We start from the raw sequence: 26,553 nt of genomic DNA, 5'->3' as shown, positions 1-26,553 counted from the left end.
TCCCACCCACTGCCCTCCAGAGTCACTGTCCTGTGCCATCATGATAGCTGCTCCAGGGGCTCCCGAAGTGTGGCCTCCCTAGCCACTCCCTTAACTGCCCTTCTGCTTGTTCTGGCACCATTCATAGGTATCCATAATGTCAAAATCCTACAGTTGTGGAATAATTAAAAGTAGCTATTAACATCTATACTGCCAGCCTCATCATTATTTTAGCAAATTAAACGGAGAAAAATGGATTAGCTGTTGGGTTAAAAGACCTTTAACACAGCTCTAAATTTACATGAGTATGTGAGTATGTGATTCTTTTTTTTTTAAAGAGTTTATTTATTTATTAGGGGGGGAGGGGTAGAGGAAGAGGAAAAATCCTAAACATACTCCCTGCTGAGCACAGAGCCCAGCTCAGGGCTCCATCCCATGACCTTGAGATCATGACCTGACCCAAAATCAAGAGCTGACATCTAATTGACTGAGCCACCCAGGTGCCCCCTAGTACAGAACACTTTTAAAACAACAAAACGGGATCCCTAGGTGGCGCAGCGGTTTGGCGCCTGCCTTCGGCCTAGGGCGCGATCCTGGAGACCCGGGATCGAATCCCACGTCAGGCTCCCAGTGCATGGAGCCTGCTTCTCCCTCTGCCTGTGTCTCTGCCTCTCTCTCTCTCTCTGTGACTATCATAAATAAATAAAAAAATAAAAATTAAAAAAAAATAAAACAACAAAACTTGGGGCAGCCTGGGTGGCTCAGCGGTTTAGCGCCACCTTCAGCGCAGGGCCTGATCCTAGAGACCCGGGATCGAGTCCCATATTGGGCTCCCTGCATGGAGCCTGCTTCTCCCTCTGCTTGTATCTCTGCCTCTCTCTATCTCTGTGTCTCTCATGAATAAATAAATAAAATCTTTTTAAAAAATACAGTTATGGGCAGCCCCAGTGGTGCAGTGGTTTAGTGCTGCCTGCAGCCCAGGGCATGATCCTGGAGACCCAGGATCGAGTCCCACGTCGGGCTCCCTGCATGGAGCCTGCTTCTCCCTCTGTCTGTGTCTCTGCCTCTCTCTCTCTCTCTGGGTATCTCATGAATAAATAAATAAAATCTTTAAAAAAATACAGTTATGTGAGAGCATGTTTAAAGTTTTTCTCTCTGGGGAAAAGTTTTTCAATAAAAAGGAACAGAGGTTTATTGATTGAAGTATATATGGCTTCCATTTATTCTACTACCTGATTTAAAGTGAGAAAAACTCTCTGTCACGTCGTTCATTCTACTCACAAGGCACTCATGAATTGTTTGATAGCTGTGAATGCATCTTGGTCCTTGCTATTAGCTTGTGAACTCCCCAGGAACGGATGCCATGTCTTATATCTTTTTATCCCTCACAGCTCCTAGCAAAACCCTTTGTACATAGGAGATGCTTAGTAGTCATCCAACAAATTCACAATCAACAAATACTTGCTGAGTACCTACTAGGTGCCAGGCACTGTTCCACCCCATAGAGGCACTGTTACAGCAGCAAACAAAAGTGACAAAAATTCCCACCTGCATGGAGCTTACATCCTAATGTTCACTGTATTTTAACAAGTGGAAGGATGTTAACTGTATTGTAGCTGTCTTCTGGCTAATTTTGGATAGCAAGTGGAGGTAATCCCGGCCTTCTCGCTGCCCAGTGCTGCTCAGATGGTCTTTGGCATGGTTCCTACAAAAGGGGCCCTGCCTGGGAGGCTTTTTATTTTTGCTGTCTCTTACTTTTTTTGTTTTGTTTTGTTTTTTCCTGAGGGGGCAAAGCCTGCTCCCAAACCACAGTAACATCCTGGCATCGAAGGGGGCGCAGCCATCACATAATTAGCCAATGAGATTGTCTCCCTGTGTTTCCGCTGGCTGCATCAGTATATTTAGACATCAGCTGTTCATACATCCGTGAGGATGGCAGCCTCCTCTAGTGTTCTCGAAGGTCATGTTCTTGTCTGGTATAAAAGAGGAGTTGAAAGATGCCAGTGGACCAGTAGGAAGCAGTCCCTCCCTCCTTCTTTCCCCGGCCTTCCATAATCCCAGAAGAGAATGAGCAGCAAAGGAATCCCAGCTGCACATGGGGAGGAAGTTGCTAACACTGGCTTTTCTTTTCCCCCGTGTCTGGCAGCTGGTGTTGCGAATCAATGCCATTTATGAGGCCCGGAGAGGAAAGAAACGTGTGAAGAGGCTGTCCCAGTCTCAGGAGAGCAACTCAGGAAAAGGTAGGACTCCCCCGCCATCACCACCACCTGCCACGTCCCTTCTCCCCCAACAATGTGAAAACAGACTCTTCCTAAAAGAGGCTTCCTGTTGTTTCGGGTTGCTCACCACAGAGGAAAACAAACTGGTGCTTTGTAAATACCTCCTGTCCTTGGGACAGCAAAGAGCCAAAGAGCCAAAGAGCCGAAGAGCCAGGAAGGAGCTCAGCCTGGTGGTGGGTCTTCTGTCCTATTTCTTTTTTTTTTTTTTTTCTTTTTTTTTTTATGATAGTCACAGAGAGAGAGAGACAGAGACACAGGCAGAGGGAGAAGCAGGCTCCATGCACTGGGAGCCTGATGTGGGACTCAATCCTGGGTCTCCAGGATCGCGCCCTAGGCCAAAGGCAGGCGCCAAACCGCTGCGCCACCTAGGGATCCCTCTTCTGTCCTATTTCATTGTCCATTGGTCAAGCAAGCCCAGCACTGCAAACTCTCACCCTGGGAGCCGCCGTCTTTGCTCAGCATGCATTAAAGGAGCCAGTTTCTGCTATATTATTGGATATAGGTACCATCTGAACCAGAGCCACATTAATTTGGAAATATATTTAGTTGAACAGAGACCTAGTTTGTCCATTAACATTTCTATGGACAAAAAGAAAATAGCCCCTCTGAAGTAGAAATCTTGGATTTGTGTCACTTCACACAGAAAGTTTCCTGTATTAGAAAAACTCACATGTGTAACTTTCTTCTCATTGACTTTTTGTTTGTTTGTTGCTTGTTTTTCTTTCTAGTGACGGATGAGAACAGTGAGTCTGACAGTGACACGGAGGAGAAGCTGAAAGGTGAGGTGACTGGTTGCCATGCAGGGGGCTGGGGAGCTACCAAGATGGTCCTTCCTGCTTAATGTGAGGGATGGCACAAAGCGTACTTGCACAACCTTATTAGGGCAAGATGTGAACATCTGAGGGCATAGGGGACCTGCAGGGTTCATTGGGGCGTGGTCAGTGCTGAGTACAGGCCTGTTTGGTGGCTGAGCATGTGGCTCCAGAGATCCAGGGTGGCTACAACTACAGTGGCCCCCCTTCTTGGTGCTTTCCACAGCTGTAGGGCACAGCACTGTTGGCCTGGGATTCCAGAGCCTCTTGTCCGATTCCCATGAAAATTGCTAGAAGGTCAGGAGGAAATCACTTAAGATCTCAGGGCCTGGGGCAGCCCGGGTGGCTCAGCGGTTTAGCACCGCCTTCAGCCCAGGGTGTGATCCTGGAGACCCAGGATCGAATCCCACGTCGGGCTCCCTGCATGGAGCCTGCCTCTCCCTCTGCCTGTGTCTGTGCCTCTCTCTCTCTCTCTCTCTCTCTGTGTCTCTCATGAATAAATAAATAAAATCTTTAAAAAAAAAAAAGATCTCAGGGCCTCTAGTTCCTCATCTGTCAAATGAAGTCACTGCAATAATTGGTCTCTGTAGATCTAAGTTTGGTGACTTTGGTCCAGGCTTTAGTGAGTTTTCCATGATTTCTCAGACCCCAGGGGGAAGCCAAAGAAAGCCATAGTCCAGGGCTACTGAGTGAGGTAATGGGGCCTATCCGGCCAATGGCCCAGCCTCACTCCTCTCTCATGCCCAGCTGCTCCCTGACCCACCTCTAGAATAAAGTTGAGCCTGTTTCCATCACACAGAACAGTGGCAGGAGGGAAGGTGGGTGGGAGCTCCTGAGTTAGTCTTGGCTCTGCCCATTCTGTCAGGCAAAAGATTACAGAGTTCCTCGCTCCCAAAGTTCTGTGGTCTGGATTTTATCACATCCTACAAACTGAAAGTTGAGGGAAATGTGTGAGGGGAGGAGTCAGTGTCCCCACCCCCCCTGACGGAGAGACTCAAGGATCACTCAAACCACTGCCCCAAGTCCACACAGCAAACCCCTGGCAGAGCAGAGCCCTGCAGTCCACCCTCCTGCACCCTGTTTAGCCTGGCAGCCTGTCCAGTGTTGCTCCCCAGAGTCTGGCAGGGACCCCAAACAAAGAGTTTCATACTAATGTGTTAAATGTGGGAACACTTTTTTAGGTTTGGAAGGAGTACTCTGAGCTGAGAACTACATAAGCTATCATCTCTCTTTGTGGTTCCATGTTGGAAAGCGAGTTGAGCCCAGGCACTCACTCTCCCTCTCTCCCCAGCTCACAGCCAGCGCCTGGTCAATGTGAAGTCCCGCCTGAAGCATGCTCCCAGATACCCATCCCTTGACCGGGAGCTTATGGAGTACCAGCAGAGGCAGCTGTTCGAGTACTTTGTGGTTGTGTCACTGCACAAGAAGCAGGCTGGGGCTGCCTATGTGCCAGAACTCACGCAGCAGTTCCCGCTCAAGGTACGGGGTAGGCTTGGCTTCTGTGGCCTCTGTGGCCTGCAGAGGGACTGTGGCGTTCTTGCCAACATCTTGTTGGGACTCATGGTTCCCTGGAGATGTGGAAGTCTGAGGAGTGCTCCATGTCTAGAAATTTGGGAAATGAGTCCTAATTAGGGTATATCAAATGAAAAAAGCTGCCCCTGGAGAATTTGGGAGGTCCCAGCAGGTGAGAGATTCAAAGATTCAAAAGTACCGACAAAAACACTTTCTCACCTCCTATGGTGACTATGCTGACCGTGCCAGCCTCGTCATCCTCCCCATCTCCTTATCCACCCACATCTCTTCCCAGGCTACCTAGAAGCCTTTTTTCCCATCAACCCCACACCTCTCCCCAGGGAGTATTGTGTTTGTGTCCATGCTAAATATCTGTATATGCACTGCATACCTCTGGATATATGCACTGGAATCCTATTCTATTCTAACATGGCTCATGGCTATGCAGATTTGGCTTTTTTTTTTTTTTTTTAATTTAAGAGAGGAAGAGAGAGAGAACATGAGTAATGGGACGGGAGAGTGAGAGAGAAAGAGACAGAGAAGCCGACTCTCTGATGAGCAGAGTCCACCATGGGGCTCGATCCCAGGACCCTGGGATCATGACCCTAGCCAAAGGCAGGTGCTTAATGGACTGAGCCACCCAGATGCCCCTGTGGATTTGGCTATACCATACATTAAATTAGATACCTAAAATGAAATGGCCTCAGTAAAGCCTCAAATGGCAACACCAACAATGTATAAATTATTTTTAGACTTTTTTTTTAAAGATTTATTTATTTATTTATTTATGATAGAGAGAGAGAGAGAGAGAGGCAGAGACACAGGCAGAGGGAGAAGCAGGCTCCATGCCGGGAGCCTGATGCGGGACTCCATCCCGGGACTCCAGGATCGCACCCTGGGCCAAAGGCAGGCGTGAAACCACTGAGCTACCCAGGGATCCCCTATTTTTAGACTTTGACAGCAGTATTAAAGAGGTTCTAATTCAATCCAACCAGAATTTACTGAGACCCTAGTACATTCAAGCTGTTTTCTGCTTGACACCATGTTATTACAAAGATGAGCAGAATGTGTTTCCTGTTCTCAAGAAACTCACACCCTGACAGAAGGGCAAAAGATAAGCATACAAAGACTCCTGAGGTAGAACGTGAGGTTGCACACACATTTTAATGAAGGTGCTCAGAGGCAGGAAGAGGGTAGGGAGTATGAATCCACCTCTCCTCAGAGCCTCTCTTCTGCCACTACCCACGGGTAATCCCACCATGCACCAAGGCCAAGGTTCCCTTGTATCCTGGCCAGCTTCTTTCTGTCCTGCCCACTGTGGTCCAGTACAGCAATCAAGCCCTGTCTTCATGGGCAGCCCTGGTGGCTCAGCAGTGTAGCGCCACCTTCGGCCCAGGTTGTGGTCCTGGAGACCTGGGATGGAGTCCCACAAGTCCCACATCGGGCTCTCTGCATGAAGCCTGCTTCTCCCTCTGCCTGTGTCCCTGCCTCTCTCTCTGTCTTTCATGAATAAATAAGTAAAATCTTAAAAAAAAAAAAAGGGAATCCCTGGGTGGCTCAGCGGTTTAGCGCCTGCCTTTGGCCAAGGGTGTGATCCTGGAGTCCCCAGATCGAGTCCCGCATCAGGCTCCTGCATGGAGCCTGCTTCTCCCTCTGCCTGTATCTCTGCGCCTCTCTCTCTCTCTCTCTCTCTCTCTCCCTCATGAATAAATAAATAAAATATTTTTTAAAATAATAAAATAATAAAAAAGATATTTTAAAAAACAGGGCAGCCCCGGTGGCGCAGCGCTTTGGCGTCGCCTGCAGCCCAGGGTATGATCCTGGAGACCCTGGATCGAGTCCCACGTCAGGCTCCCTGCATGGAGGCTGCTTCTCCCTCTCCCTCTGTTTTCTCACTCTTGCTCTCTTTCAAATAAATAAATCTTAAAAGAAATACGCTTCTTTTGAGTGGAAACTTGTATAATCATTGTTGGAAAGGGGACTGACCTGGGAATGAATCAAGAAAAAGTCATCTATACTCTTACTTCACAGAGATCATTGCTATTAGCATTTTATCTTTTCTCATAGTATAATTTTCTGACAAAGCTGGTGTTGTACATTGTATAATTTTTGCATCATGTTTTTTAAACATATCATTATTTAGAAACATATTTAATACAAGGTCTAGAACATTATTTTTTAAATCATATAAAGCTCTGTTATGTGGGTATGCCCTAATCTGTTTAATTGGTCTCTTTCTGCTGGAAATGTATCTTGTTGTCTGTGTTTCTTTAGATATATATTTTGAATGTTATGTGATCATTTTATAGACGCATGTTTGCAGATCAGTCTGTATCTTCTTGCCTTTGCTCTTTTTCTCTATCAGAAGGATCTTCTTCTTTCTCCTCCTTTCTCTTTCTCATGAGTTTTATTCCCCACTTCTATAGTCACCTTGACCAAGACTTACCTTCCATATTTGCACACTAAAGATCATGTCTGCCATGTTCCATTAAAATGCTCAATATCATGTAATTATCTTTATGACAATTCATGGACATCGGGAAATTTTCCAGCCATTTATGATTGCTTGTATTTGTTTTGGGTTTTCTTTAAGATTTAAGATTTATTTATTCATGAGAGAGACAGACAGACAGACAGAGAGAGGCAGAGACACAGGCAGAGAGAGAAGCAGGCTCCATGCAGGGAGCCTGATGTGGGACTCAATCCCGGTACTCTGGTACTTTGGTACTCTGGGATCACACCCTGAGCCGAAGGCAGATGCTCAACTGCTGAGCCACCCAGGCGTCTCTGATGGCTTGTATTTGCGAGAGATATCTCCATGTCTCACTTCCTGTAAATGAGCATATGTGCACATATGTGTTGATAACTCCTATGTTGATGACAGCATGTGTAGGCACATGTGTGAACACACATATTTGCGTGTGTCATGTATGTGATCTGAGGGTGGGTACACCCAAACGGATGGGCTATATCGAAAAGTGCTGGAACTTGCCTACCTACAAGGCCCGCTCTTCAGTTTTCTAATATAGTTTATGGCCTTTCACTCTGTGGTGATTAATGACCCCTTCCAACAACTACATCCAACTGATATTTGCTTCTCTGTGAGACTGTCCAAGGGTAATGAAAATTATTGCTTTGGCAACAGTCCAAGCTAGTGAATTACCAACTCAAAAACTGCTCCAGGATCAGTTTGTATCTTCTGGGCCATGGATGAAAGAGAGAATCATTATATAGAAAAGAGACAGTGACTACTGATTTCAAAGAAGGAAAACCAAAGGACAATTAATAATTGGCTTTAAGTCTATAAATGGTAGCTGTTTAATCATTGATAGTTGTTTAAACCATTAATATTAATAACAGTTTTAATTATATTTGCTCTAACCTAAGGGGAAGCATACTAGAAGTAGGTTTTTAAGTTGAAAAAAAATAATCAGCCTGGTGCTCTCTTCCTTTGGACACTCTCTTTAGAGACCTCCCCTCTCTGATTTGGTGTCCTGAGATAGCTTGCAGATCCTCTGGGATGCATTCAACAGAGCTGCTGGTCTGCAGACTTCAGAAGCTGTCTGCAAAGCTGGTTTGAGGTGGAGGTCAATAGCAAGCTCTGAGGGACAAAATAAGAAATTGATGGAAAATATTACAGAAAGAATTTAGGTTAGACATTATAGTTTTCTAACTTCAGAAATTTCATTCTCGCTGAGTGAAGTAAGTCAATTGGAGAAGGACAAACAGTGTATGTTCTCATTCATTTGGGGAATATAAATAATAGTGAAAGGGAATATAAGGGAAGGGAGAAGAAATGTGTGGGAAGTATCAGAAAGGGAGACAGAACATAAAGACTCCTAACTCTGGGAAATGAACTAGGGGTGGTGAAAGGGGAGGAGGGCGGGGGGTGGGGGTGAATGGGTGACGTGCACTGAAGGGGGGCACTTGACGGGATGAGCACTGGGTGTTATTCTGTATGTTGGTAAATTGAACACCAATAAAAAATAAATTTATTTAAAAAAAAAAAAGCAACAGTGTTAAATACAAGTGATATTAATCTAAATGCTACTAAATATTAATTGTTCTGTTTATAAGGCTAAATACAAATATTAAAGTTGATAATACTATAAAAAAAAGAAATTTCATTCTCCACTTAAAATACTTGGTACATCAAATTACTGAAGGTAACTTGAGCATAATTTTTCTTTAACTCTTTATAAACAATGGGGATCCATTGTTTCCCCATTGACTCAGCGGGAAGTGCCTGCCTTTGGCCCAGGGTGTGATCCTGGAGTCCTGGGATGAGTCCCACATCAGTCTCCCTGCATAGAGCCTGCCTCTCCCTCTGCCTGTCTCTCTCTCTGTGTCTCTCATGAGTAAATAAGTAAAATCATTTTTAAAAACCTCTTTATAAACAAAAGCTGAATATAAATTTATCAATAAGAACAGAAGTGAGGGCAGCCCGGGTGGCTCAGCGGTTTAGCGCCGCCTTCAGCCCAGGGCATGATCCCGGAGACCCGAGATTGAGTCCCAGGTCGGGCTCCCCGCATGGAGCCTACTTCTCCCTCTGCCTGTGTCTCTGCCTCTCTCTCCTCTCTGTGTTTCTCATGAGTAAATAAATAAAATCTTTAAAAATAATAATAAATAAATACAATCTCTAATCAAACTTTGTAAATTTGTTGTTTTTTAACAAGAGGATATTCATCCAGTCTGTGATGTCAAATCAAAGAGAGAGAGAGAGACACTAAAGATGAAGATTCCTAGCTAAAGGAGCTTCTAGGTGGGTCAGTCAGCTGAGCATTCGTCTCTTGATTTCAGCTCAGGTCATGATCTCAGGGTCATAGGATGGAGCCCTGCATCAGGCTCCATGTTCAGCAGAGTCTACTTGTCTCTCTCCTTCTGCTCCTCCCCACACTCTCTCTCTTAAAAAAAAAATAAATGAAAGTTAAAAAATTAAAAAAAGAAAAAAAAAAAGTTAAAAAATTAAAATTCCTACTAGATTCCACACTAGTTGTGTGACCATGGATAAATCATTTAACATGTCAGGGCTTACTTCCTTATCTCTAAAATAGGAATGTGAGACTGGATGATGTCTAGTTTCCTTTTGGTTCTGACATTCAAGGGCATTGAAATTATTTTTCTTAAAATATTTTGTTTATTTATTCATGAGAGAGGCAGAGACATAGACAGAGGGAGAAGCAGGCTCCCTGCAGGGAGCCTGATGTGGGACTCAATCCCAGGACCCTGGGATCACATCCTGAGCTAAAGGCAGACACTTAACCACTAAGCCACCCAGGTGTCCCAAGGACATTGAAATTAATTAAAGTTTACTGTATGATGTAATTTAACTGGTTGTATTCGCTAAGAAGTGTTATAAAATGTCTGCCTGGATCAAGGAAGGGCATCTTCCATCGGCCCAGAGATTAGAAGACCAGATTCGCAGCTCCACCTTGCAGATCTATGAGTTTCGTATTTGAAGAGGATAACTTTGACACTTTTTCCTTATTGATTAAAATAGTTATAGTCTGGGATGCCTGGTGGCTCAGTGGTTGAGCATTGGCCTTTGGCTCAGGGCATGATCCTGGAGTCCTGGGATTGAGTCCCACATCATGGAGCCTGCTTCTCTCTCTGCCCATGTCTCTGCTTCTCTCTCTCTGTTTCTCATGAATAAATAAATAAAATCTTTTAAAAATAAATAAAATAAAATAAAATAAAATAAAATAAAATAAAATATAGTCCAAAAATATATATACAAAAAAATTAAGTAGTTATATTCCAGAATGTTAGACATGAAAACTATTTCTCTAAAACACACTAATTTTTTTTTTCTCCTGACTTTCCCCGTAAGGCTAGAGTTGATAATGCCCTAGGAAAAAAAGACCCCAGCAGACTGACCTGCAAACGCTTCCTAAGGTTAAGGTGGTGGTCTCAACTATGGGAGTGTGGAAGATGTGGTCTTGCGAAGCGTCTGCCTCTCTCTCCCATACTGGGGTTCAATTCCCAATCTTCTCTCACCTTTCTCCCTACAGTTGGAAAGGTCTTTCAAGTTCATGAGAGAGGCTGAGGACCAACTGAAGGCTATCCCTCAATTCTGTTTTCCTGATGCCAAGGATTGGACACCTGTCCAGCAATTTACCAGGTATGTGCTGGCATCTCCCTTCTCTACCCCCAAAGGCTAATGTAGGCAGGAACCAGGGAGGGGTGCCAGAGAGGATAGAGGCCATAGTTCAGTCTTTCTGCTGCTGAGCGATCCTTTTTTTTTAAGAATTTATTTATTCATGAAAGAACAGAGAATGAGAGAGAGGGGGGCAGAGGCACAGGCAAAGGGAGAAGCAGGCCTCATACAGGAAGCCCAATGCAGGACTTGATCCTGGGACCCTAGCATCATGCCCTGAGCCAAAGGCAGATGCTTAACCACTGAGCCACCCAGGAGTCCCTGCTGAGCGATCCTGATGGGCCCCTGGCTAGAGATTTTCCCCACCTGTGTTTTAAAACTTCCCTGAAGATAAGAACCACCTTGCTAAATAGGCAAATTCCCAGGCCTCCCATTAAATCTGGGCCTATTTGGTCCATAAGCCCCTGTGAGGGGCAGAAGTAATTCTTGAGTCTAGGAGAAGCTAGAGGAGCATTGCCTATCACCCTTCCTTGTCCCGTGCTCTGGAAACATTTCTTTAAGAGCAGCCCATTCAGTTGTTAACTCAGATTGTGATAGGTTTACATTTCTGCTTTAACCATGTTGTTACATACCAGTATTTTTGTTATCAGATATTTCAGCAATTGATCAAACTCAGAGGGCTGCATATCCTGTGTTTCAGGGATGCTGTGTTCTTTGAAGTTGGCCTAGCAGTCTCTCCAGGGCAGTTTGAGCCGAGGCCAGGAGGTTGAGGTCGGAGGAACTCTAAAGAGACAGTTCTCAGGGAGGGTCACCCCAGGGGCAGTTCCAAGAGAGACACAGAACAGCCCCACTCTTCAGCTGCTCCTTCACTGAGTCACATCCCTTAAGTGGCAGATGCCATCTCATCTCCTAGCTCATGGAGGACAGTAGTCCCAGCAGATGCTTTGTAAGTGACTTACCCAGCCATGCTTTGGGTGATGGGACAGCTCAGATGACAGAATGCTATGAGAGCTTGTCCTCTCAGGATGCAGTTGACACTTTAGGTCTCCCTATCCCTGACACAGAGTCCCTGTACAGAGATGGATGGGCAGGACAGGGAGCAGCCCTTTTGATGGCCCCCTCCAGAATGTCTCCTGAATGCTGTCATGTGTCTTTTGTTTTGTTTTGCTGTTTAATGCACTTTTGTTTCCCCAACTGCAGTGAAACCTTCTCATTTGTCTTAACTGGAGAAGATGGGAGCAGAAGATTTGGTTACTGCCGAAGACTACTGGTTAGTATACTCTGCTGTCTGTCTGCCAGAACTCTGGGCAGCCCCGGGCAGAGCTGGATTCCTGGGGCTTCACCATGTGCCACAAGAGAAGAGGTGGGAAGTGTGACTGGTTAATCAGGGGAGTTAAAACCATGGAAGATTAAAAAAATAATAATAATAAAATAAAATAAATAAAACCATGGAAGATTTGGGGGTTCACCTAAGTCTTACTGGTAGAAGGGAACAACTTTGTCTCCTTTAGAAAGAAAATACTTCCTCCAGTATTTTCCCTGCCAAATAAAAGACCTTTCTGTCCTTCCTTTTATTTTTTTTTAAGATTTTATTTATTTATTCATGAGAGACACACAGAGGGAGAAGCAGGCTCCATGCAGAGAGCCCAATGTGGGACTTGATCCCAGGATCCTAGGATCACGCCCTGAGCCAAAGGCAGACACTCAATCACTAAGCCACTCAGGTGTCCCCAGAGCTTGTCCTTTTTTTTTTTTTTTTTTTTTTCAGATTTTATTTATTTACTCATGAGAGACAGAGAGAGAGAGAGAGAGAGAGAGAGAGAGAGGCAGAGACACAGGCAGAGGGAAAAGCAGACTCTATGCCTGGAGCCCAACGTGGGACTTGATCCTGGGTCTCCAGGATCACACTCTGGGCCAAAGGCGGCACTAAACCACTAAGCCACCCGGGCTGCCCGAGCTTGTCTTTTTGAGACCCATTCTTTTGAAAATCTTTAGTGGGAGCAAATCATTTTCCACTGAGTGATTTTGAATCTTCAAAATAAGCTGATATAATTAAGAGTCAAGATAATACACAGCACATGGTAGATATTCAATAAATATTTGTTGAATTAAAAATATATATATATTTGTTGAATTAATTAGTGAATAAAAAGTGTGGATAACAATTTTTTTTTAATTTTTATTTATTTATGATAGTCACAGAGAGAGAGAGAGAGAGAGGCAGAGACACAGGCAGAGGGAGAAGCAGGCTCCATGCACCGGGAGCCCGACGTGGGATTCGATCCCGGGTCTCCAGGATCGCGCCCTGGGCCAAAGGCAGGCGCCAAACCGCTGCGCCACCCAGGGATCCCAGTGTGGATAACAATTTAAAAAGTTGGGCAGCCCCGGTGGCGCAGCGGTTTAGCACTGCCTGCAGCCCAGGGTGTGATCCTGGAAACCCTGGATCGAGTCCCACGTCCCTGCATGGAGCCTGCTTCTCCCTCTGCCTGTGTCTCTGCCTCTCTCTCTCTGTGTCTCTATAAATAAATAAAATCTTAAAAAAAAAAAATTTAAAAAGTTAGTGGAAAAAATAAATAAAAAATAAAAAGTTAAGTGGGATATAATAAGTTTTGTTGATAAAATTACTTTGACATATGGAGATTGATTTTCATTTAGGTTTGAAAATTAACTTAAAAGGCAGTTTCCAAAAAGGATGTTCTGAAATGATTTCTGAATTGGAATTATCATTATAATAAAATTTGTTTTCAAGGTAGCTCCTTAAGAGGAACCACAGTGATTTGGGTAAACAAGTTAAGCTTCCTTACTTTATGGCCCCACAGGCCATATTGAGCACCTACTGTGTGCACAACACTCTTGATTTGGTCCTTCAGGAGAATATAAATACATATACCACGTGACCAGAGTGGTTCCCACCTATAGAATGGGGTATTGGTAACTACTTACCTAAATGGGTTTTCAAAAGCTACAGTGTGGGGAAACATCTGGTACATGATAGGCACTTAAAACTGTTTGGGTTCTCTTCTCCTTTGAAGCAGTAACACATAATTTCCTTGTGTTTCACTCTAAAAAGCCTGGTGGCAAAGGGAAGCGTCTCCCTGAAGTTTACTGCATTGTGAGCCGCCTGGGATGCTTCAGCCTCTTTTCAAAGGTAAGGACTTGGGTCTCAGAGAAGGGAGGAAGGGAAGGCAAGGCAGAGCCCAGGAGGATACAGGAAACACCTTGACTCCTGGTACTTTTGTAATCGTATCCTAACATTTTCCTTCCCACTTCCTCTCCACATCTCCTCCTCTGTCCTTTTATCATTAGTACCCTCAGTGAAAGCTGAGGAAGGTCAGGGACCAGAAGCAGCTGGTGGGGGGAGAGTCAAAATAATTTCAGAGGACAGAAGGGGCAGAGGATCTTTCCAGAATATTCCTCGTGTTTTCCTTTCTTCTAAGCATCAACTTTTCTCATATTCGCTTTTGCATGACAAAAAGGCCACTATGATGGATGGTTGTATAAATGTCTATGTACATATGTGTTGTTAGTGTGAGATATTTATTATTGTGGTCATACTCTTAATGTATCAAAATCTTTATATAATTTGGCCCTCTTTTTGGGAAGATGAGCCAATGTATCAAGACCTAGGAATTGCCATACTGAATTGTCTAATCCACCCCACTATTCTGGGTGGATAGAAAAGAGCTAATTACTAATGTGTATGATGATAATCTCAAAAATTTTAGATATAATCTAACATTAATTTCTTACTTTAACCAGACATGAATATCTAATCCATAAATTGATTTTTTTTTATTCATTCATAAGAGACCCACAGAGAGAGCTAGGCAGAGACACAGGCAGAGGGAGAAGCAGACTTCCCCGCTGAGCAGGGATCCTGATGTGGGACCCAGTCCCAGGACCCTGGGATCATGACCCATGGGCACTTAACTGACTGAGCATGCAGGCATCCTATTTTAGCCACTTTTAAGTATACAGTTGATTAACATGTTCATTCACATTGTATGTCATCTGTCACCATCATCCAGCTCTAGAATCTTTTTTTTTTTTTTAAGATTTTATTTATTTATTCATGAGAAAACAGAGAGAGAGGCAGAGACAAGGCAGAGGGAGAAGCAGGCTCCATGCAGGGAGCCCAATGTGGAACTTGATCCTGGGACTCCCAGATCACACCCTGAGCTGAAGGTGGACACTTAACCGCTGAGCCACCCAGGCCTCCCTCCAGAATCTTTTGATACCCCTGAACTAAAACTCTGCAACACTAAACACTAAGTCACCATTCCCCTCTCCCCTAGACCTCTGGCAATCACCATTCTACTGTCTGTCTCAATGAATCTGATTACTGCATTTACTCATGTAAATGGAATCTAATTTTTATCCTTTTGTGAACGGCTTGTATCACTTAGCATGTGTCCTCAAGGTTCGTCCATATTGGAGCATGTGTCAGAATTTCTTTCCTTTTTTTTTTTTAAAAAAAAAAAGATTTATTTATTTATTTATTTATTTATTTATTTATTTATTTATTATAGACAGAGAGAGAGAGAGAGAGAGGCAGAGACACAGGAGGAGGGAGAAGCAGGCTCCATGTCAGGAGCCTGACGCGGGACTCAATCCCGGGACTCCAGGATCGCGCCCTGGGCCAAAGGCAGGCGCCAAACCGCTGAGCCACCCAGGGATTCCCCCCCCTTTTTTTTTAAAGATTTATTTATTTATTTATTTATTTATTTATTTATTTATTTATGATAGACATAGAGAGGCAGACGCAAGAGGAGGGAGAAGCATCTTTTTTAAGGCTGGATAGCATGGTATTGTTTGTATATGTCATATTTTCTTTATCTGTTTTTCTAGATGGATGTTTGTGTTGTTTCCACGTTTTAGTTATTGTGAATTATGCTACTATGAACATGGCCATTCAGATATCTGAGTCCCTGCTTTCAAATCTTTGGGCTATGTACCCATAAGTGTGGAATTACTGGATCATATGGTAATTCTATATTTAATTTTTTTTTGAGGAACTACCATATATATAATCTTTTTAATTTTAATAATATATTTCATTTTACCCATAAATCCAAAATATTATTTCAACATATAATTCAATATAGTCCTTGATATTTTATATTCTTAATTTTGTATTCTGAAATCTGAGTATTTTGTAACACATCTCAAATCAAACTAGCCATATTCCTTTTTATTTATTTATTTATTTATTTATTTATTTATTTATTTATTTATTCATGAGAGACAGAAAGAGAGGCAGAGACACAGGCAGAGGGAGAAACAGGCTCCCTGCAGGGAGGCCAGTATGTGCCTTGATCTCAGATCCCAGGATCACACACCCTCTGCTGAAGTCAGATGCTCAACCACTGAGCCACCCAGGCATCCCGAGACTAGCCATATTTCAAAGGTTCAGTATGTACACGTGGTATTATAAATAGTATTTCTACGGGTGCTTGGGTGGCTCAGTCAGTTAAGCCTCTGCTCAGGTCATGATCACAGAGCCCCCAATTGAGCCCTGCATCCATTGGGCTCTCTGTTCAGTGGGGAGCCTGCTTCTCCCTCTCCTCCCTGCTTGCTCTCTGTCACTATCTCTGTTTCTCTCTTTCTAAATCAATAAATAAAATCTTGGGACGCCTGGGTGGCTCATTGGTTGAGTGTCTGCCTTTGGCTCAGGGCATGATCCCGAAGTCCTGGGATCGAGTCCTACATCGGGCTCCCTGCATGGAGCCTGCTTCTCCCTCTGCCTATGTCTCTGCCTCTCTGTCTCTTATGAATAAATAAATAATATCTTTAAAAATAATAAATAAAATCTTTAAAAAATAATAATAATAAAATAAAATCTAGGATTCAGTGGCTTTTAACATATCCACACAGTTGTGTGATCATCCCCACATTTATAGGGCATTTTTATGACCCTGCAAGCAACCCCTGTACCCAAGAGCACTCCCTTCCAAGCCCTAGTAAACTATCAGTCTACTTTTGATGACTATGGATTTGCCTATTCTGAATATTTTATCCAAGTGGAATCATAATAAGTGGTCTTTTGTGGCTGTTGTCTTTGACTTAACCTAATTTGAATATATGTGCTGCCGAAGCAAGCACTGACTTAGCCTTATCTTTTCAATGTTCATCCATGTTATAGCATGAATCAGTGTTTCATTCCTCTTTACAGCTAATTATGGCATATAATGGAATATCACATTTTGCTTATCTATTCATCAGTTGATGGACATCCAGCCTCGAGTCTCTAGTTCCTTTTTGACTACCATGAATAATTCTGCTATGAACATTAATGCACAATCTTTGTTCTTGTTTTTTTTTAAGATTTATTTATTTATTTTAGAGAGAGAGAGTGTACAGTGCGGAGGGCAGAGGGAGAAGGAGAGAAAATCTCAAACAGATTCTATGTCGAGTGCAGAGGCTGACATGGGGCTCAATCTCACAACCCTGAGATCATAACTTGAGCCAAAATCAAGAGTCAGGCAGTTAAGTGATGGCCCCACCCAAGCACCCCAATGTACTAGTTTTTGTGTGAACATGTTTTCATTCCTGTTGGGTAAATACCAGAAAAATAATTGCTAAGACATATGGAAACACTATGTTTAACCTTTTAAGATACTGCCAGATTGCTTAGCAAATGGGCTTCACTAGTTCACGTTCCCACCAGCAGTGCATGCGGGTTCCAGTTTTTCCACTTCCATGCCAACACATGCTACTGTCTATCATTTGGTTTTAGCCATCTTAATGGCTATAAAGTGGTGTTTCATTGTGGTTTCAGTTTGCATTTCCCTAATGGCTATCCCCCAGAGAAATTTTAACTCCACAGTTACACTGTAGATCTTCTTATATATTGTGGGCCTGTAAAGGACTACAAACCATTATAATATTTATTTTTTCTAGCACCACACCCAATCCCCTCGGGGGCAATATTACTACCAATGAGAATGCATATATTAGCCCAGTAAGTTATCCCCTCGGGGGCAATATTACTACCAATGAGAATGCATATATTAGCCCAGTAAGTTACATGGCCAAACCCAAAGTCCAGGGGGGTCAAGGAAATTCAGTGGGAAGAACTGTAAAGGCACATGGCAAAGGAGTGGGCACATAGAGAAGAGATTTGAGGCAATGACATAGGCATCTTCCCCTTGCAGATCTTGGATGAGGTGGAGAAACGGCGAGGCATCTCTCCTGCCCTGGTGCAGCCCCTTATGAGGAGTGTCATGGAAGCTCCTTTCCCAGCACTGGGCAAAACCATCATTGTCAAGAACTTCTTGCCAGGATCAGGAACTGAGGTAAGCCAACAGACTCCTATTGTCTCTTAGAGGAGAGAACGGCCCAGACCAAGTGGGCTGTCACATCACTGAATGTGACATTAGACATCGTAAAATCCACCCTAAGTCCTGTCCATCCATTCCACGATTCAGTCACAGAGAGCAACCCCCAGAGCTATGCCATGGCAGCACATAGTGTTTCTTTGCATGGCATTGGCCTTACAGTTAGGGACCTGCATTGAACATCCTTAGCTTCTCTTACTAGCCCATTACATTCATAGATTGTATTGGAACCTATTTACCTTTTTGGTCTCTGTCACCTCTTATAATTTCATAATGTAAAACAGATTATTTTCAGGGAAGACAAGCTTAGGTACTACTTTTGATTCACCTGTTTAGGACTTTGAGGTACGCCTCCTTCCTTGACTGGATTGGAATTTAATGCAGAACTTTTTTTTCATCTTTCCCATTCCCTTTATATGGCTCTGTGGATATCACTAGGCAGATCCCATTCAGCCTCGAGTCTCTAGTTCCAAGAGCCCTTGAAAAAGCAGGTCACTTCTGGAGACAGGAGAAGGGTAAGAATAAGTGGGGTATTCTGGAATAATTCAATTTCCCAGAACAGAAAGAAGTGTTCTCCATGTTGCTGGGGAACCCTACACTATCCTTATGCCAGGTGCAGATGGCTTGGCCATGGAGATGTTGACATTATTGAGCCCCACTATGTGTACAGCACTGGGCAGGTGCCATACTCGGAGTAAATCACCAGTCTCTGCTCACTGTGAAGGAGCCAGCTATTTATAGAGAAAAACACACATGTGAGCAATGACTTGAGATAAATTCAAGAACATTTCAGCAAGTACAGAATGAGAAGATGTGCCCACTAAGTGTACAAGCTGTAAGACACATCCTAAGGGAAGGATTGGTATAAGGTGGGGTTTATTGAGAAATGCCTTCTAGAGGAGATGAATCTTGAAAGTGCTGCCTGGATCTGTTGGTCCTTCTGTGTGATCCTGTGACTCCATTCCAGCAGGTGATATTCCTGGTGAGGCAGAGACACTTTCCTATGGGACTCTAAATGATAGGACATCAACCATAATGAACTCCTGGGGAGGGGGGCAGTCCCAACACATCACTATCAGGCAGAGCTTCCAAGCTTTGGGGCCCAGGGCCATTGGTCCTGCCATCCCGTCTCCCCAGCTCCATCTGAACTTTCCTTACCCTCCACTGTGAGACAGAGTTCGTACCAAGTCTACCTGCCCCTGCCCCCCAGGGTCCTAGAAGCTTTCTTCTCCCCAATCACTTTGGCCTTCCCTGTTTTCTTTCCCTTTTCTCCTGAGGACCTCAGAGCCACAGGCCTGGGGTGCGGCCCCTCCTCATGGCTGCCCTATTCTCTGGCAGGTGATTGAACTGTGCCGCCCCCTGGACTCCAGGCTGGAACATGTAGACTTTGAGTCCCTCTTCTCCTCTCTCAGCGTCCGCCACCTGCTCTGTGTTTTCGCCTCCCTGCTTCTGGAGAGGAGGGTCATCTTCATCGCAGACAAGCTCAGGTACCAATCTTGGCTACTTCTGCTAAAGTGTCTGCCTGACAGTCTTAAACTGTCTAGATTGTGCAGGGCAGGTGACTGCCTGGGACTACAAAGGAAACACCTCTTGAGGGAAGAGGGCAGGTCAGCGGGCTGCAAGGCCTGGAGGTTTAAGAGGCACACGAGTTCTGTAAAGCACAGGTAAGCCTGTGCTTCTGTGCACTACTTATCTGATATTCTGGCTGCCTTTCATTCATCCTGCTGTGTGCTAGGCACTCTGCTATGCGCTAAAGGGATGAGAGTAAAAGAGCAGAGCTGTACTCAAGAGTTTTCGGTCCCGGTGGGCCGGAGGTTGGGGGGTGGAGGGCAGAGAAGGGAGCAGGACACCGGGTACTATGCTGTAAAGACTTACTAGAGCAGTGTGTTCTAGAACCAAGGAGGGCTCTCATTCAGAGGAGACCAGTTTTGGCTGAGTCCTAAGACTAAGAGCAAGTAGAAAGCACACTCCAGGCTGAGATACACAGGCAAGGATACAGGAGGCCGAGCATGTCACCTTCAGAAACTGGAAAGCCATTCACGGTGGCTAAGCAGAGTGGCAGGCAGAGCAGGAGGCAAGGAGCCAAGGTTCACAGAGGGTTGCAGGGCCATGCTTCAGCACAGATGGATCCCAAAGGCAGCCCTTCCTCTCAGTGTTGAAATAAGTTACATAGAACCACACACACCTGCTCATGGCTTGGTAGGATGCCCCCCATGTCCAAAGGGTCACATTCAATGATTTGCAAAGCCCAAATCAGAGAAGAGCCAGAGGGGATGCAGATAGGCATTGGAGTGAATGAACTTTAAAAATAAAAAGAATTCCTGGCTTTTTCATCACTTCACAATACTGAATCAGAGCCTTCTTTGCTTCGGAACTAAGGGCACGGCAGCACAGGTGGTGAGTGCCACTCCAGGAAGGGCTGAGATGTGGGGTCTGGCCAGAGATAGACCTGACAACCAGGGAAAGCAGATGAGGCCAACCAAGGAGTCCATCTGGAAAGAAGAAATACCAAAAACACAAAAGTAGAAGAACTCTGATTTGGAGAGGAAATATGACTCCCAAATCTGGAAAACACAAGGGAAGGAAGAAGAACAGGGAAAGAAGAATGGAAAGGACAGAAGGTATGAATGTGGAGCTCATCAGGAACATGGTAGGAAATGGAATCCAGTCCTCTCCTCCCACTCCAGCCCATCTGGTCATCTCAGTGATACTCCTCTTTGGACAGCAGCCATTTGGCTATTCCCAGCTTGCTCCCAGCCCAGTTTTTAGCGAGCTATTCACTTTTACTGTCATGCTTATTGCACTCCCTGTGCACTGGGGTCCGCTGCGGAAGCAGGCTGACTCTCAGCCTGCAGCTGGTGCTGGGCACTGGGGAATTCAGACTGGAGAGTTCTAAGGTTGGGGCTCTGGAAGCTAAAGATGAGTAATAACCCTTCAGTGACCGGGGTCGGATTTCATCTAGATGCTGTCTGTATTCTCTGGAAGCCCTCACTTTGTCCCCCGGAAGTAGAATTCTCAGGCTCAACCTGGGGGAGGGGAACGTAGTGGATCTCAGAAAGGCCCATGCAAGAAGTAAAGGCCAGCCATGTAAACCTGCTGCCCGCCCAGACTGGAGATAGGGCCGAACAGTCCCACGAGGAGCTTGCTTCCTGGGTTGAAGATGGGAAGCTTGGGAAGGTGCAGCCTGAGAGAATGTCTAGAAAGATGGGCGTGGCTGGAGAGGAGCGTGCCCTCTCCTGGCTTCCCTCCCTGGCAAAGTATCCAAGTATCATCTATTTTTCTTGTCAAAGTACAATGAGAGAGAAGGTGGGAACAGAAAGGGTCAAAGACAGATGCATCCTTTAAGGACACCAGAGGGGACGAGTCAGGCTTCAGGTGCTGAGACACCAGGAAACACTCGTTACAAAGATGTCTGGGAAGGGACCACCACTCCCTCCTGCCTGGACAGATTTCTGGGTTGACAGGCTGAAGCCCCTCCCCCAGAGCTGCTCTAACAGGAGACAAAGGAAAGCGAAGAAACTGCCGTCCCTGTGAATGGACTGTGCCCAGTGGTGGCTGCATCTGGGTTAGCTCTCCCAGCCCCTCCCCTCCTGTCCTGGGGCAGCTTTATTGGGGTGTCGTCGATGTTGTCTGACTGGAGGGGACTTCGGAGTGTCTCTCCTCGCCCCACCTTCCATGATGCCTGATATTCTGCTCTTAGAGATTGAGTCCCTTGGAACAGCAGATGCCCACGAGCAGGGGTAAAATGCTGGCTGTGGCTGCTGCACAGACAGGGCTAACTTCGGTTCTCTCCTTGGGTCCAGAGCCAGGCCACCGTGCAGTTAACTACTCTGTGTGTGTGTGTGCGTGTGTGTGTGTGTGTGTGTGTGTGTTTATAGCTTTCAGACTTGCACATTCATCTCATCACAAAGGACGCAGGGGCTGAGGGTGCTCCTAGGAGGAAGGAGGATGCCTGAATGTCCTCAGTGGTGGGCGCTGGGGCTCCTCATTTATGAAACCAGTGCTCATCTGCACCCAGGCCCCTCATCACTGAGACTTGATATGGCTCCTGTGTCACCTTGTCCCCAAAGGCAGCCCATGCTCTTCTTGTGACAGATGGCTCAAAGGGTTCTCTCTTGCCCAGTACATTCTCTTTCCATCCGGTAAGCATTCCAGGCAGACCTGAAGAGGTGGAAAAATAAATAAAAGGCCCACAGAGTGGAGGCAGGAAAAGAAAGAAACAGCATGAGCAAGCCTGCCGACAGTAACAACATGGCCACCACAAGGTGGACTGGAATGTCACCTCTGGGCCAGGCTCTCGGAAGGGTTTGACTTGTGTTCTTTCAGGCTCCTGACAACTCAGTCAGAAAGCATTTATTGTTAGGAAACTAAGGAGCACACAGAGGTTAAGTCACTTTGCTCTGATCAGCCAGTGGTTAGTGGGAGAGTTGGGACACAGGCAGCCTGGCTCCAGAGAAGATGAGAAGGGAGGAGGAGGAGCAGGTCACGTGGTGGGGGTGGGTGGGTGAAGGGCAGTGCCTGTGACCCCTTTAACAGAATACATAAGGAAAGTCTTTTTTAAAACATGCCATTGAGGGCAGCCCCGGTGGCGCAGCGGTTTGGCGCTGCCTGCAGTCTGGGGTGTGATCCTGGAGACCCGGGATCGAGGCCTACATCAGGCTCCCTGCATGGAGCCTGCTTCTCCCTCTGCCTCTCTCTCTCTGTGTGTCTCTATGAATAAATAAATAAAATCTTAAAAAAATAAAACAATAAAACATGCCATTGAGACCCTATTTGTGCTTGGCAGGCAGGCTTGTATTGTGTACTGAAGAAGCCAAGACCTCCATGCTTTTCTCCCTAGAACCTCCCTCCCTTACGGCCTTCAGCTGGGACCCAGTTAGTCAGGTGGAGCTGGGCGACCCCACAGTCTTTCCAAGCTCTGAAATTCTCCCAACTCCCTGGGCCAGAGTGCCCCGGGCCTCTGATAACTGAGGAAGAACCTTCTAATGGCCCCATTCCTGCCCCACGACCCACCTCCTCAGGCATCCTGTGCTTTCCAGAGTGTCCCAGGGGACGACTTGGGGGATGACCACCTCATGTGCCCATCTGTGCAATGGGGGAGAGGACTATCTAATTCCTGCAGGACCCCTCCGACTCAAATGCTGTGTGATGCCATGAACATGCTGTTGAGAGAAAGTCAGTGCTAACACCCCACATCTCCCCATGCTCCCCAGGCTCACTCTTCTCCTGGCCTCATCTGGTTCAGTAAAAATCACCTGTGCAGCCTGTCCCTGCTACTGTGGCCTCCCTTAGAGTGGTTCTAATCCTGGACTCTTCAGAGCTGGTGTGATGCCCCAGTAACTGTGTGTGCTCCTTTAATGCCCCTCTACATGTGACTTGGGTTAGAGTTAAATACCATGTTGTGAGTCCTTTCCAGGATTCCCAGGCCTCTCTCTAGGCTATGCTCAGAAGTCGGGATGCCTCTGCACCTCCTTTTGCAGCCTACACTCTGTACTTCTGGAGGCCTCAGGGTTGGGGCTCTCTGACCTTTAATTGTAACCCCTTCCCTGATAGGGTAGTCTGGCTCACCTGTAAGAAAGTGACACAGGGGCAGCCCAGGTGGCTCAGCGGTTTAGCGCCACCTTCAGTCCAGGGCGTGATCCCAGAGACCCGGGATGGAGTCCCATGTCAGGCTCCAGTCCCTGCATGGAGCCTGCTTCTCCCTCTGCCTGTGTCTCTGCCTGTGTGTGTGTGTGTGTGTGTGTGTGTGTGTGTGTGTGTGTGTGTCTATGAGTGAATAAATAAAATCTTAAAAAAGAAAAAAAGTGACATGGCTGGAGCTCAGTCAGTGGAGCATGTGACTCTTGATCTTAGGGTTGTAAGTTTGAGCCCCACGTTAGTGTAGAGATTACTTAAAAATAAAATCTTAAAAAAAAAAGAAAGTGACATAGCTGGTGATCAAAGCGCAGAAACTCCACCATAGAACATCATGAGTGAAAAAGCCAGAACCCATCTTCCCTCTTCCAGCCTGCTCTGCTGGGGTGTCCCTCCAGGAGGAATCTCCATCCACCTAATGCTGTCTGATTTACCGGCAAAGAGCCAGAAGGAATTGAAGGGTTCTTTGGCTAGACCATGACAAACTAGAGCTTGGGGGACAGTGGCTGGCTGCAAGTCGTCTGAGTTGGGAAAGCCTACCAAGAGAGACTTCCACATATGCTCCCATGGGGGCTTTCATCCTCATCACCAGGCACAGTACTGCACATGCCATGTGTGATCCCATTTCCAGCCCTGTTCAGCTAGAAGTGAAAACAAGCCTCCACAGTCTTCTAATTCTCCCCAACCTTTGTGAGACCGCAGAACACATGAGTGCAGGACATGCCACGAGCTCAGTGAGTGGCCGCATGGCAGCCATTGTGGACGTGAGCCTGCATTTGGCCTGTGGTTCCCCCACCCCCACCCCTTGCTAGTCAGTCTGCCCACTGCAAGAGGAAGTAGCTGGGACTTGTGGCAAATACTGAATGAGTTATAAAAGGGTTTTTAAGTCGAGCCAAAAATCTATCAAATTTAGAATAACATTTTTGCTCCGTTTCATCTTCAGGGTGGACACTGAGTGTTTCTTAAGGCACTGTCAAGCCAAAGTTTGACAGATGCAAAAGAAAGAATGTTGTTGTGATGGCTCGTTCTGTTGTCATAGCAACCCAAATAAATATTTTCTTATACCCCTTTCTTCATTTCCCCAATGATAAACATTTGTTTTTTATTTTATTAATTTCAATTCCCAACATTCTGACTAATCTACAGACCAGGCCGAATAATAAAGTCAGAGCTGCACATAAACAAATTTGTCCAAAAGTTTTATGGAACAACGTTTTTGTTGTTGTTGTTTTTAATTTTATTTATTTATTCACAAGAGACACAGGCAGAGGGAGAAGCAGGCTCCTCACAGGGAACCCGATGTAGGACTCAATCCCAGGACCCCAGGATCACTACCTGAGCCAAAGGCAGATGCTCAACCGCTGAGCTACCCAGGTGTCCCTATGGCACAAAGTTTTTAACATTTTTTAAAGGTTTTATTTATTTATTCATGAGAGACACAGCAAGAGAGAGAGAGAGAGAGAGACAGGCAGAGGGAAAAGCAGGCTCCATGCAGGGAGCCCGATGCAGGACTCAATCCCAGGACTCTGGGATCATGACCTGAGCCAAAGGCAGATACTAAGCCACTGAGCCACCTAGGGATCCCCACAAAATTTTTAACATTCAAGAAATTTCCTTTTTATCTTTTTATTTAGAGTATATGAAGATTGTAAGCCAAATGAGTACTGATAAGTAGGATTAGGTGGTCGAATCTTGATAAATAGTGGAGTTTGCCCTTAGCTTCGGCACATGAGCAACTGCACAGATGAGTTCCTAGGTAGCTATGCACCTTCATTTTTTTATGTGCTCCTTTTTGCTTTTTTTTTTTAAATCAGTTTCTGTAAGCCTAAATGGGGATTCCCTGTCCTGTCTAGAATCAGTTGTGCTCGGCGATGTTTGCCATCTCAGAAAAAGGTAGGGTAGGGGCACCTGGGTGGCTCCATCGGTTAATTGTCTGCCTTTGGCTCAGGTCACGATCCCAGAATCCTGGGATCCACTCCTGCATATCTATCTCTCTCTCAAATAAATAAATATAATCTTTAAAATAAAGGAAAAGGTAGAGTTTGTGAACATTCCCTCTCTAGGCAGAACAGCTGCCCAAGGCCTATCTGCAGGGTGGTCTGACGTCCAAAATACTACTTCAGAAGTCCTCAGAGTGGCTAACAGTCTTAGAGGTACATATATTTAATTCAGCAAAACCCTAAGCAAAACACAACTTAGTAACATAATGGCATCAGTCTGATTAAATATTAAATATATGAACAGCAAGAAGATAACATTTGGAGCAAGATTTATTTATTCTTAAAGATTTTATATATATTCCTGAGAGACACAGAGAGGGGCAAAGACATAGGCAGAGGGAGAAGCAGGCTCCCTGCAGGGAGCCTGATGTGGGACTCGATCTGGGGACTCCAGGATCAAGCCCTGAGCCAAAGACTTAACTGCCAAACCACTCAGGCGTCCCTGGAGCAAGATTTAGAGACTAGCATAACCACAATTGTCTTCTACCTCAGACCCATCACTAGCAAAATATTGGGCTAAAAACTTGTTCCAGATCTTCCATCAGGGTCACATGCTCCCAGGCTGTGCTTGCTTTGTGTTGCCACCTTTATGTGGAGCTCACTGCAAGGACTCAAAACCTCTCTGGTACTTTTATCTATTAGTTTGTCCGAGGCAACTTCACTACTCTTCTGTCCTGTCTCCACTAATGAGCCTTGGATTATCTTCTGATGGCCCTGGTTCTTTTCACTTTGCAGCTATTTCTAGTGCCTGGTTTTCTCTCTCATAGATATGTAGTTTGTAAACATTAAACATGGAAGAAAGGATGCGTGGGTGTCTCAAATGGCTAAGCCTCTGTCTTCAGCTCAGGTCATCATCTCAGGGTCTTGGGATTGAGTGGAGTCCCTCAACTTGGGCTTCCTGCA

At 45.4% G+C, this 26,553-nt stretch overlaps 1 protein-coding gene across 7 annotated transcripts in view; it reads left to right on the top strand.

The window, feature by feature from the left end:
- DENND2A (DENN domain containing 2A) overlaps positions 1 to 26,553 on the top strand; it is a 104,305-nt gene that overhangs the window by 57,342 nt on the left and 20,410 nt on the right. For all 7 annotated transcript variants that reach the window (XM_077850156.1, XM_077850157.1, XM_077850153.1 and 4 more), the window contains 8 exons: positions 2,126 to 2,219; positions 2,987 to 3,037; positions 4,362 to 4,549; positions 10,594 to 10,703; positions 11,880 to 11,949; positions 13,750 to 13,827; positions 17,834 to 17,974; positions 19,355 to 19,503. In XM_077850156.1, the coding sequence (XP_077706282.1) occupies positions 2,126 to 2,219; positions 2,987 to 3,037; positions 4,362 to 4,549; positions 10,594 to 10,703; positions 11,880 to 11,949; positions 13,750 to 13,827; positions 17,834 to 17,974; positions 19,355 to 19,503 (881 nt within the window). The remainder of the gene's footprint in view (positions 1 to 2,125; positions 2,220 to 2,986; positions 3,038 to 4,361; positions 4,550 to 10,593; positions 10,704 to 11,879; positions 11,950 to 13,749; positions 13,828 to 17,833; positions 17,975 to 19,354; positions 19,504 to 26,553) is intronic.

The sequence above is a fragment of the Canis aureus genome, chromosome 15 (assembly GCF_053574225.1).
Source record: "Canis aureus isolate CA01 chromosome 15, VMU_Caureus_v.1.0, whole genome shotgun sequence".
Taxonomy (NCBI): Eukaryota; Metazoa; Chordata; class Mammalia; order Carnivora; family Canidae; genus Canis; species Canis aureus.
This window is presented reverse-complemented; position numbering and strand designations above follow the sequence as displayed.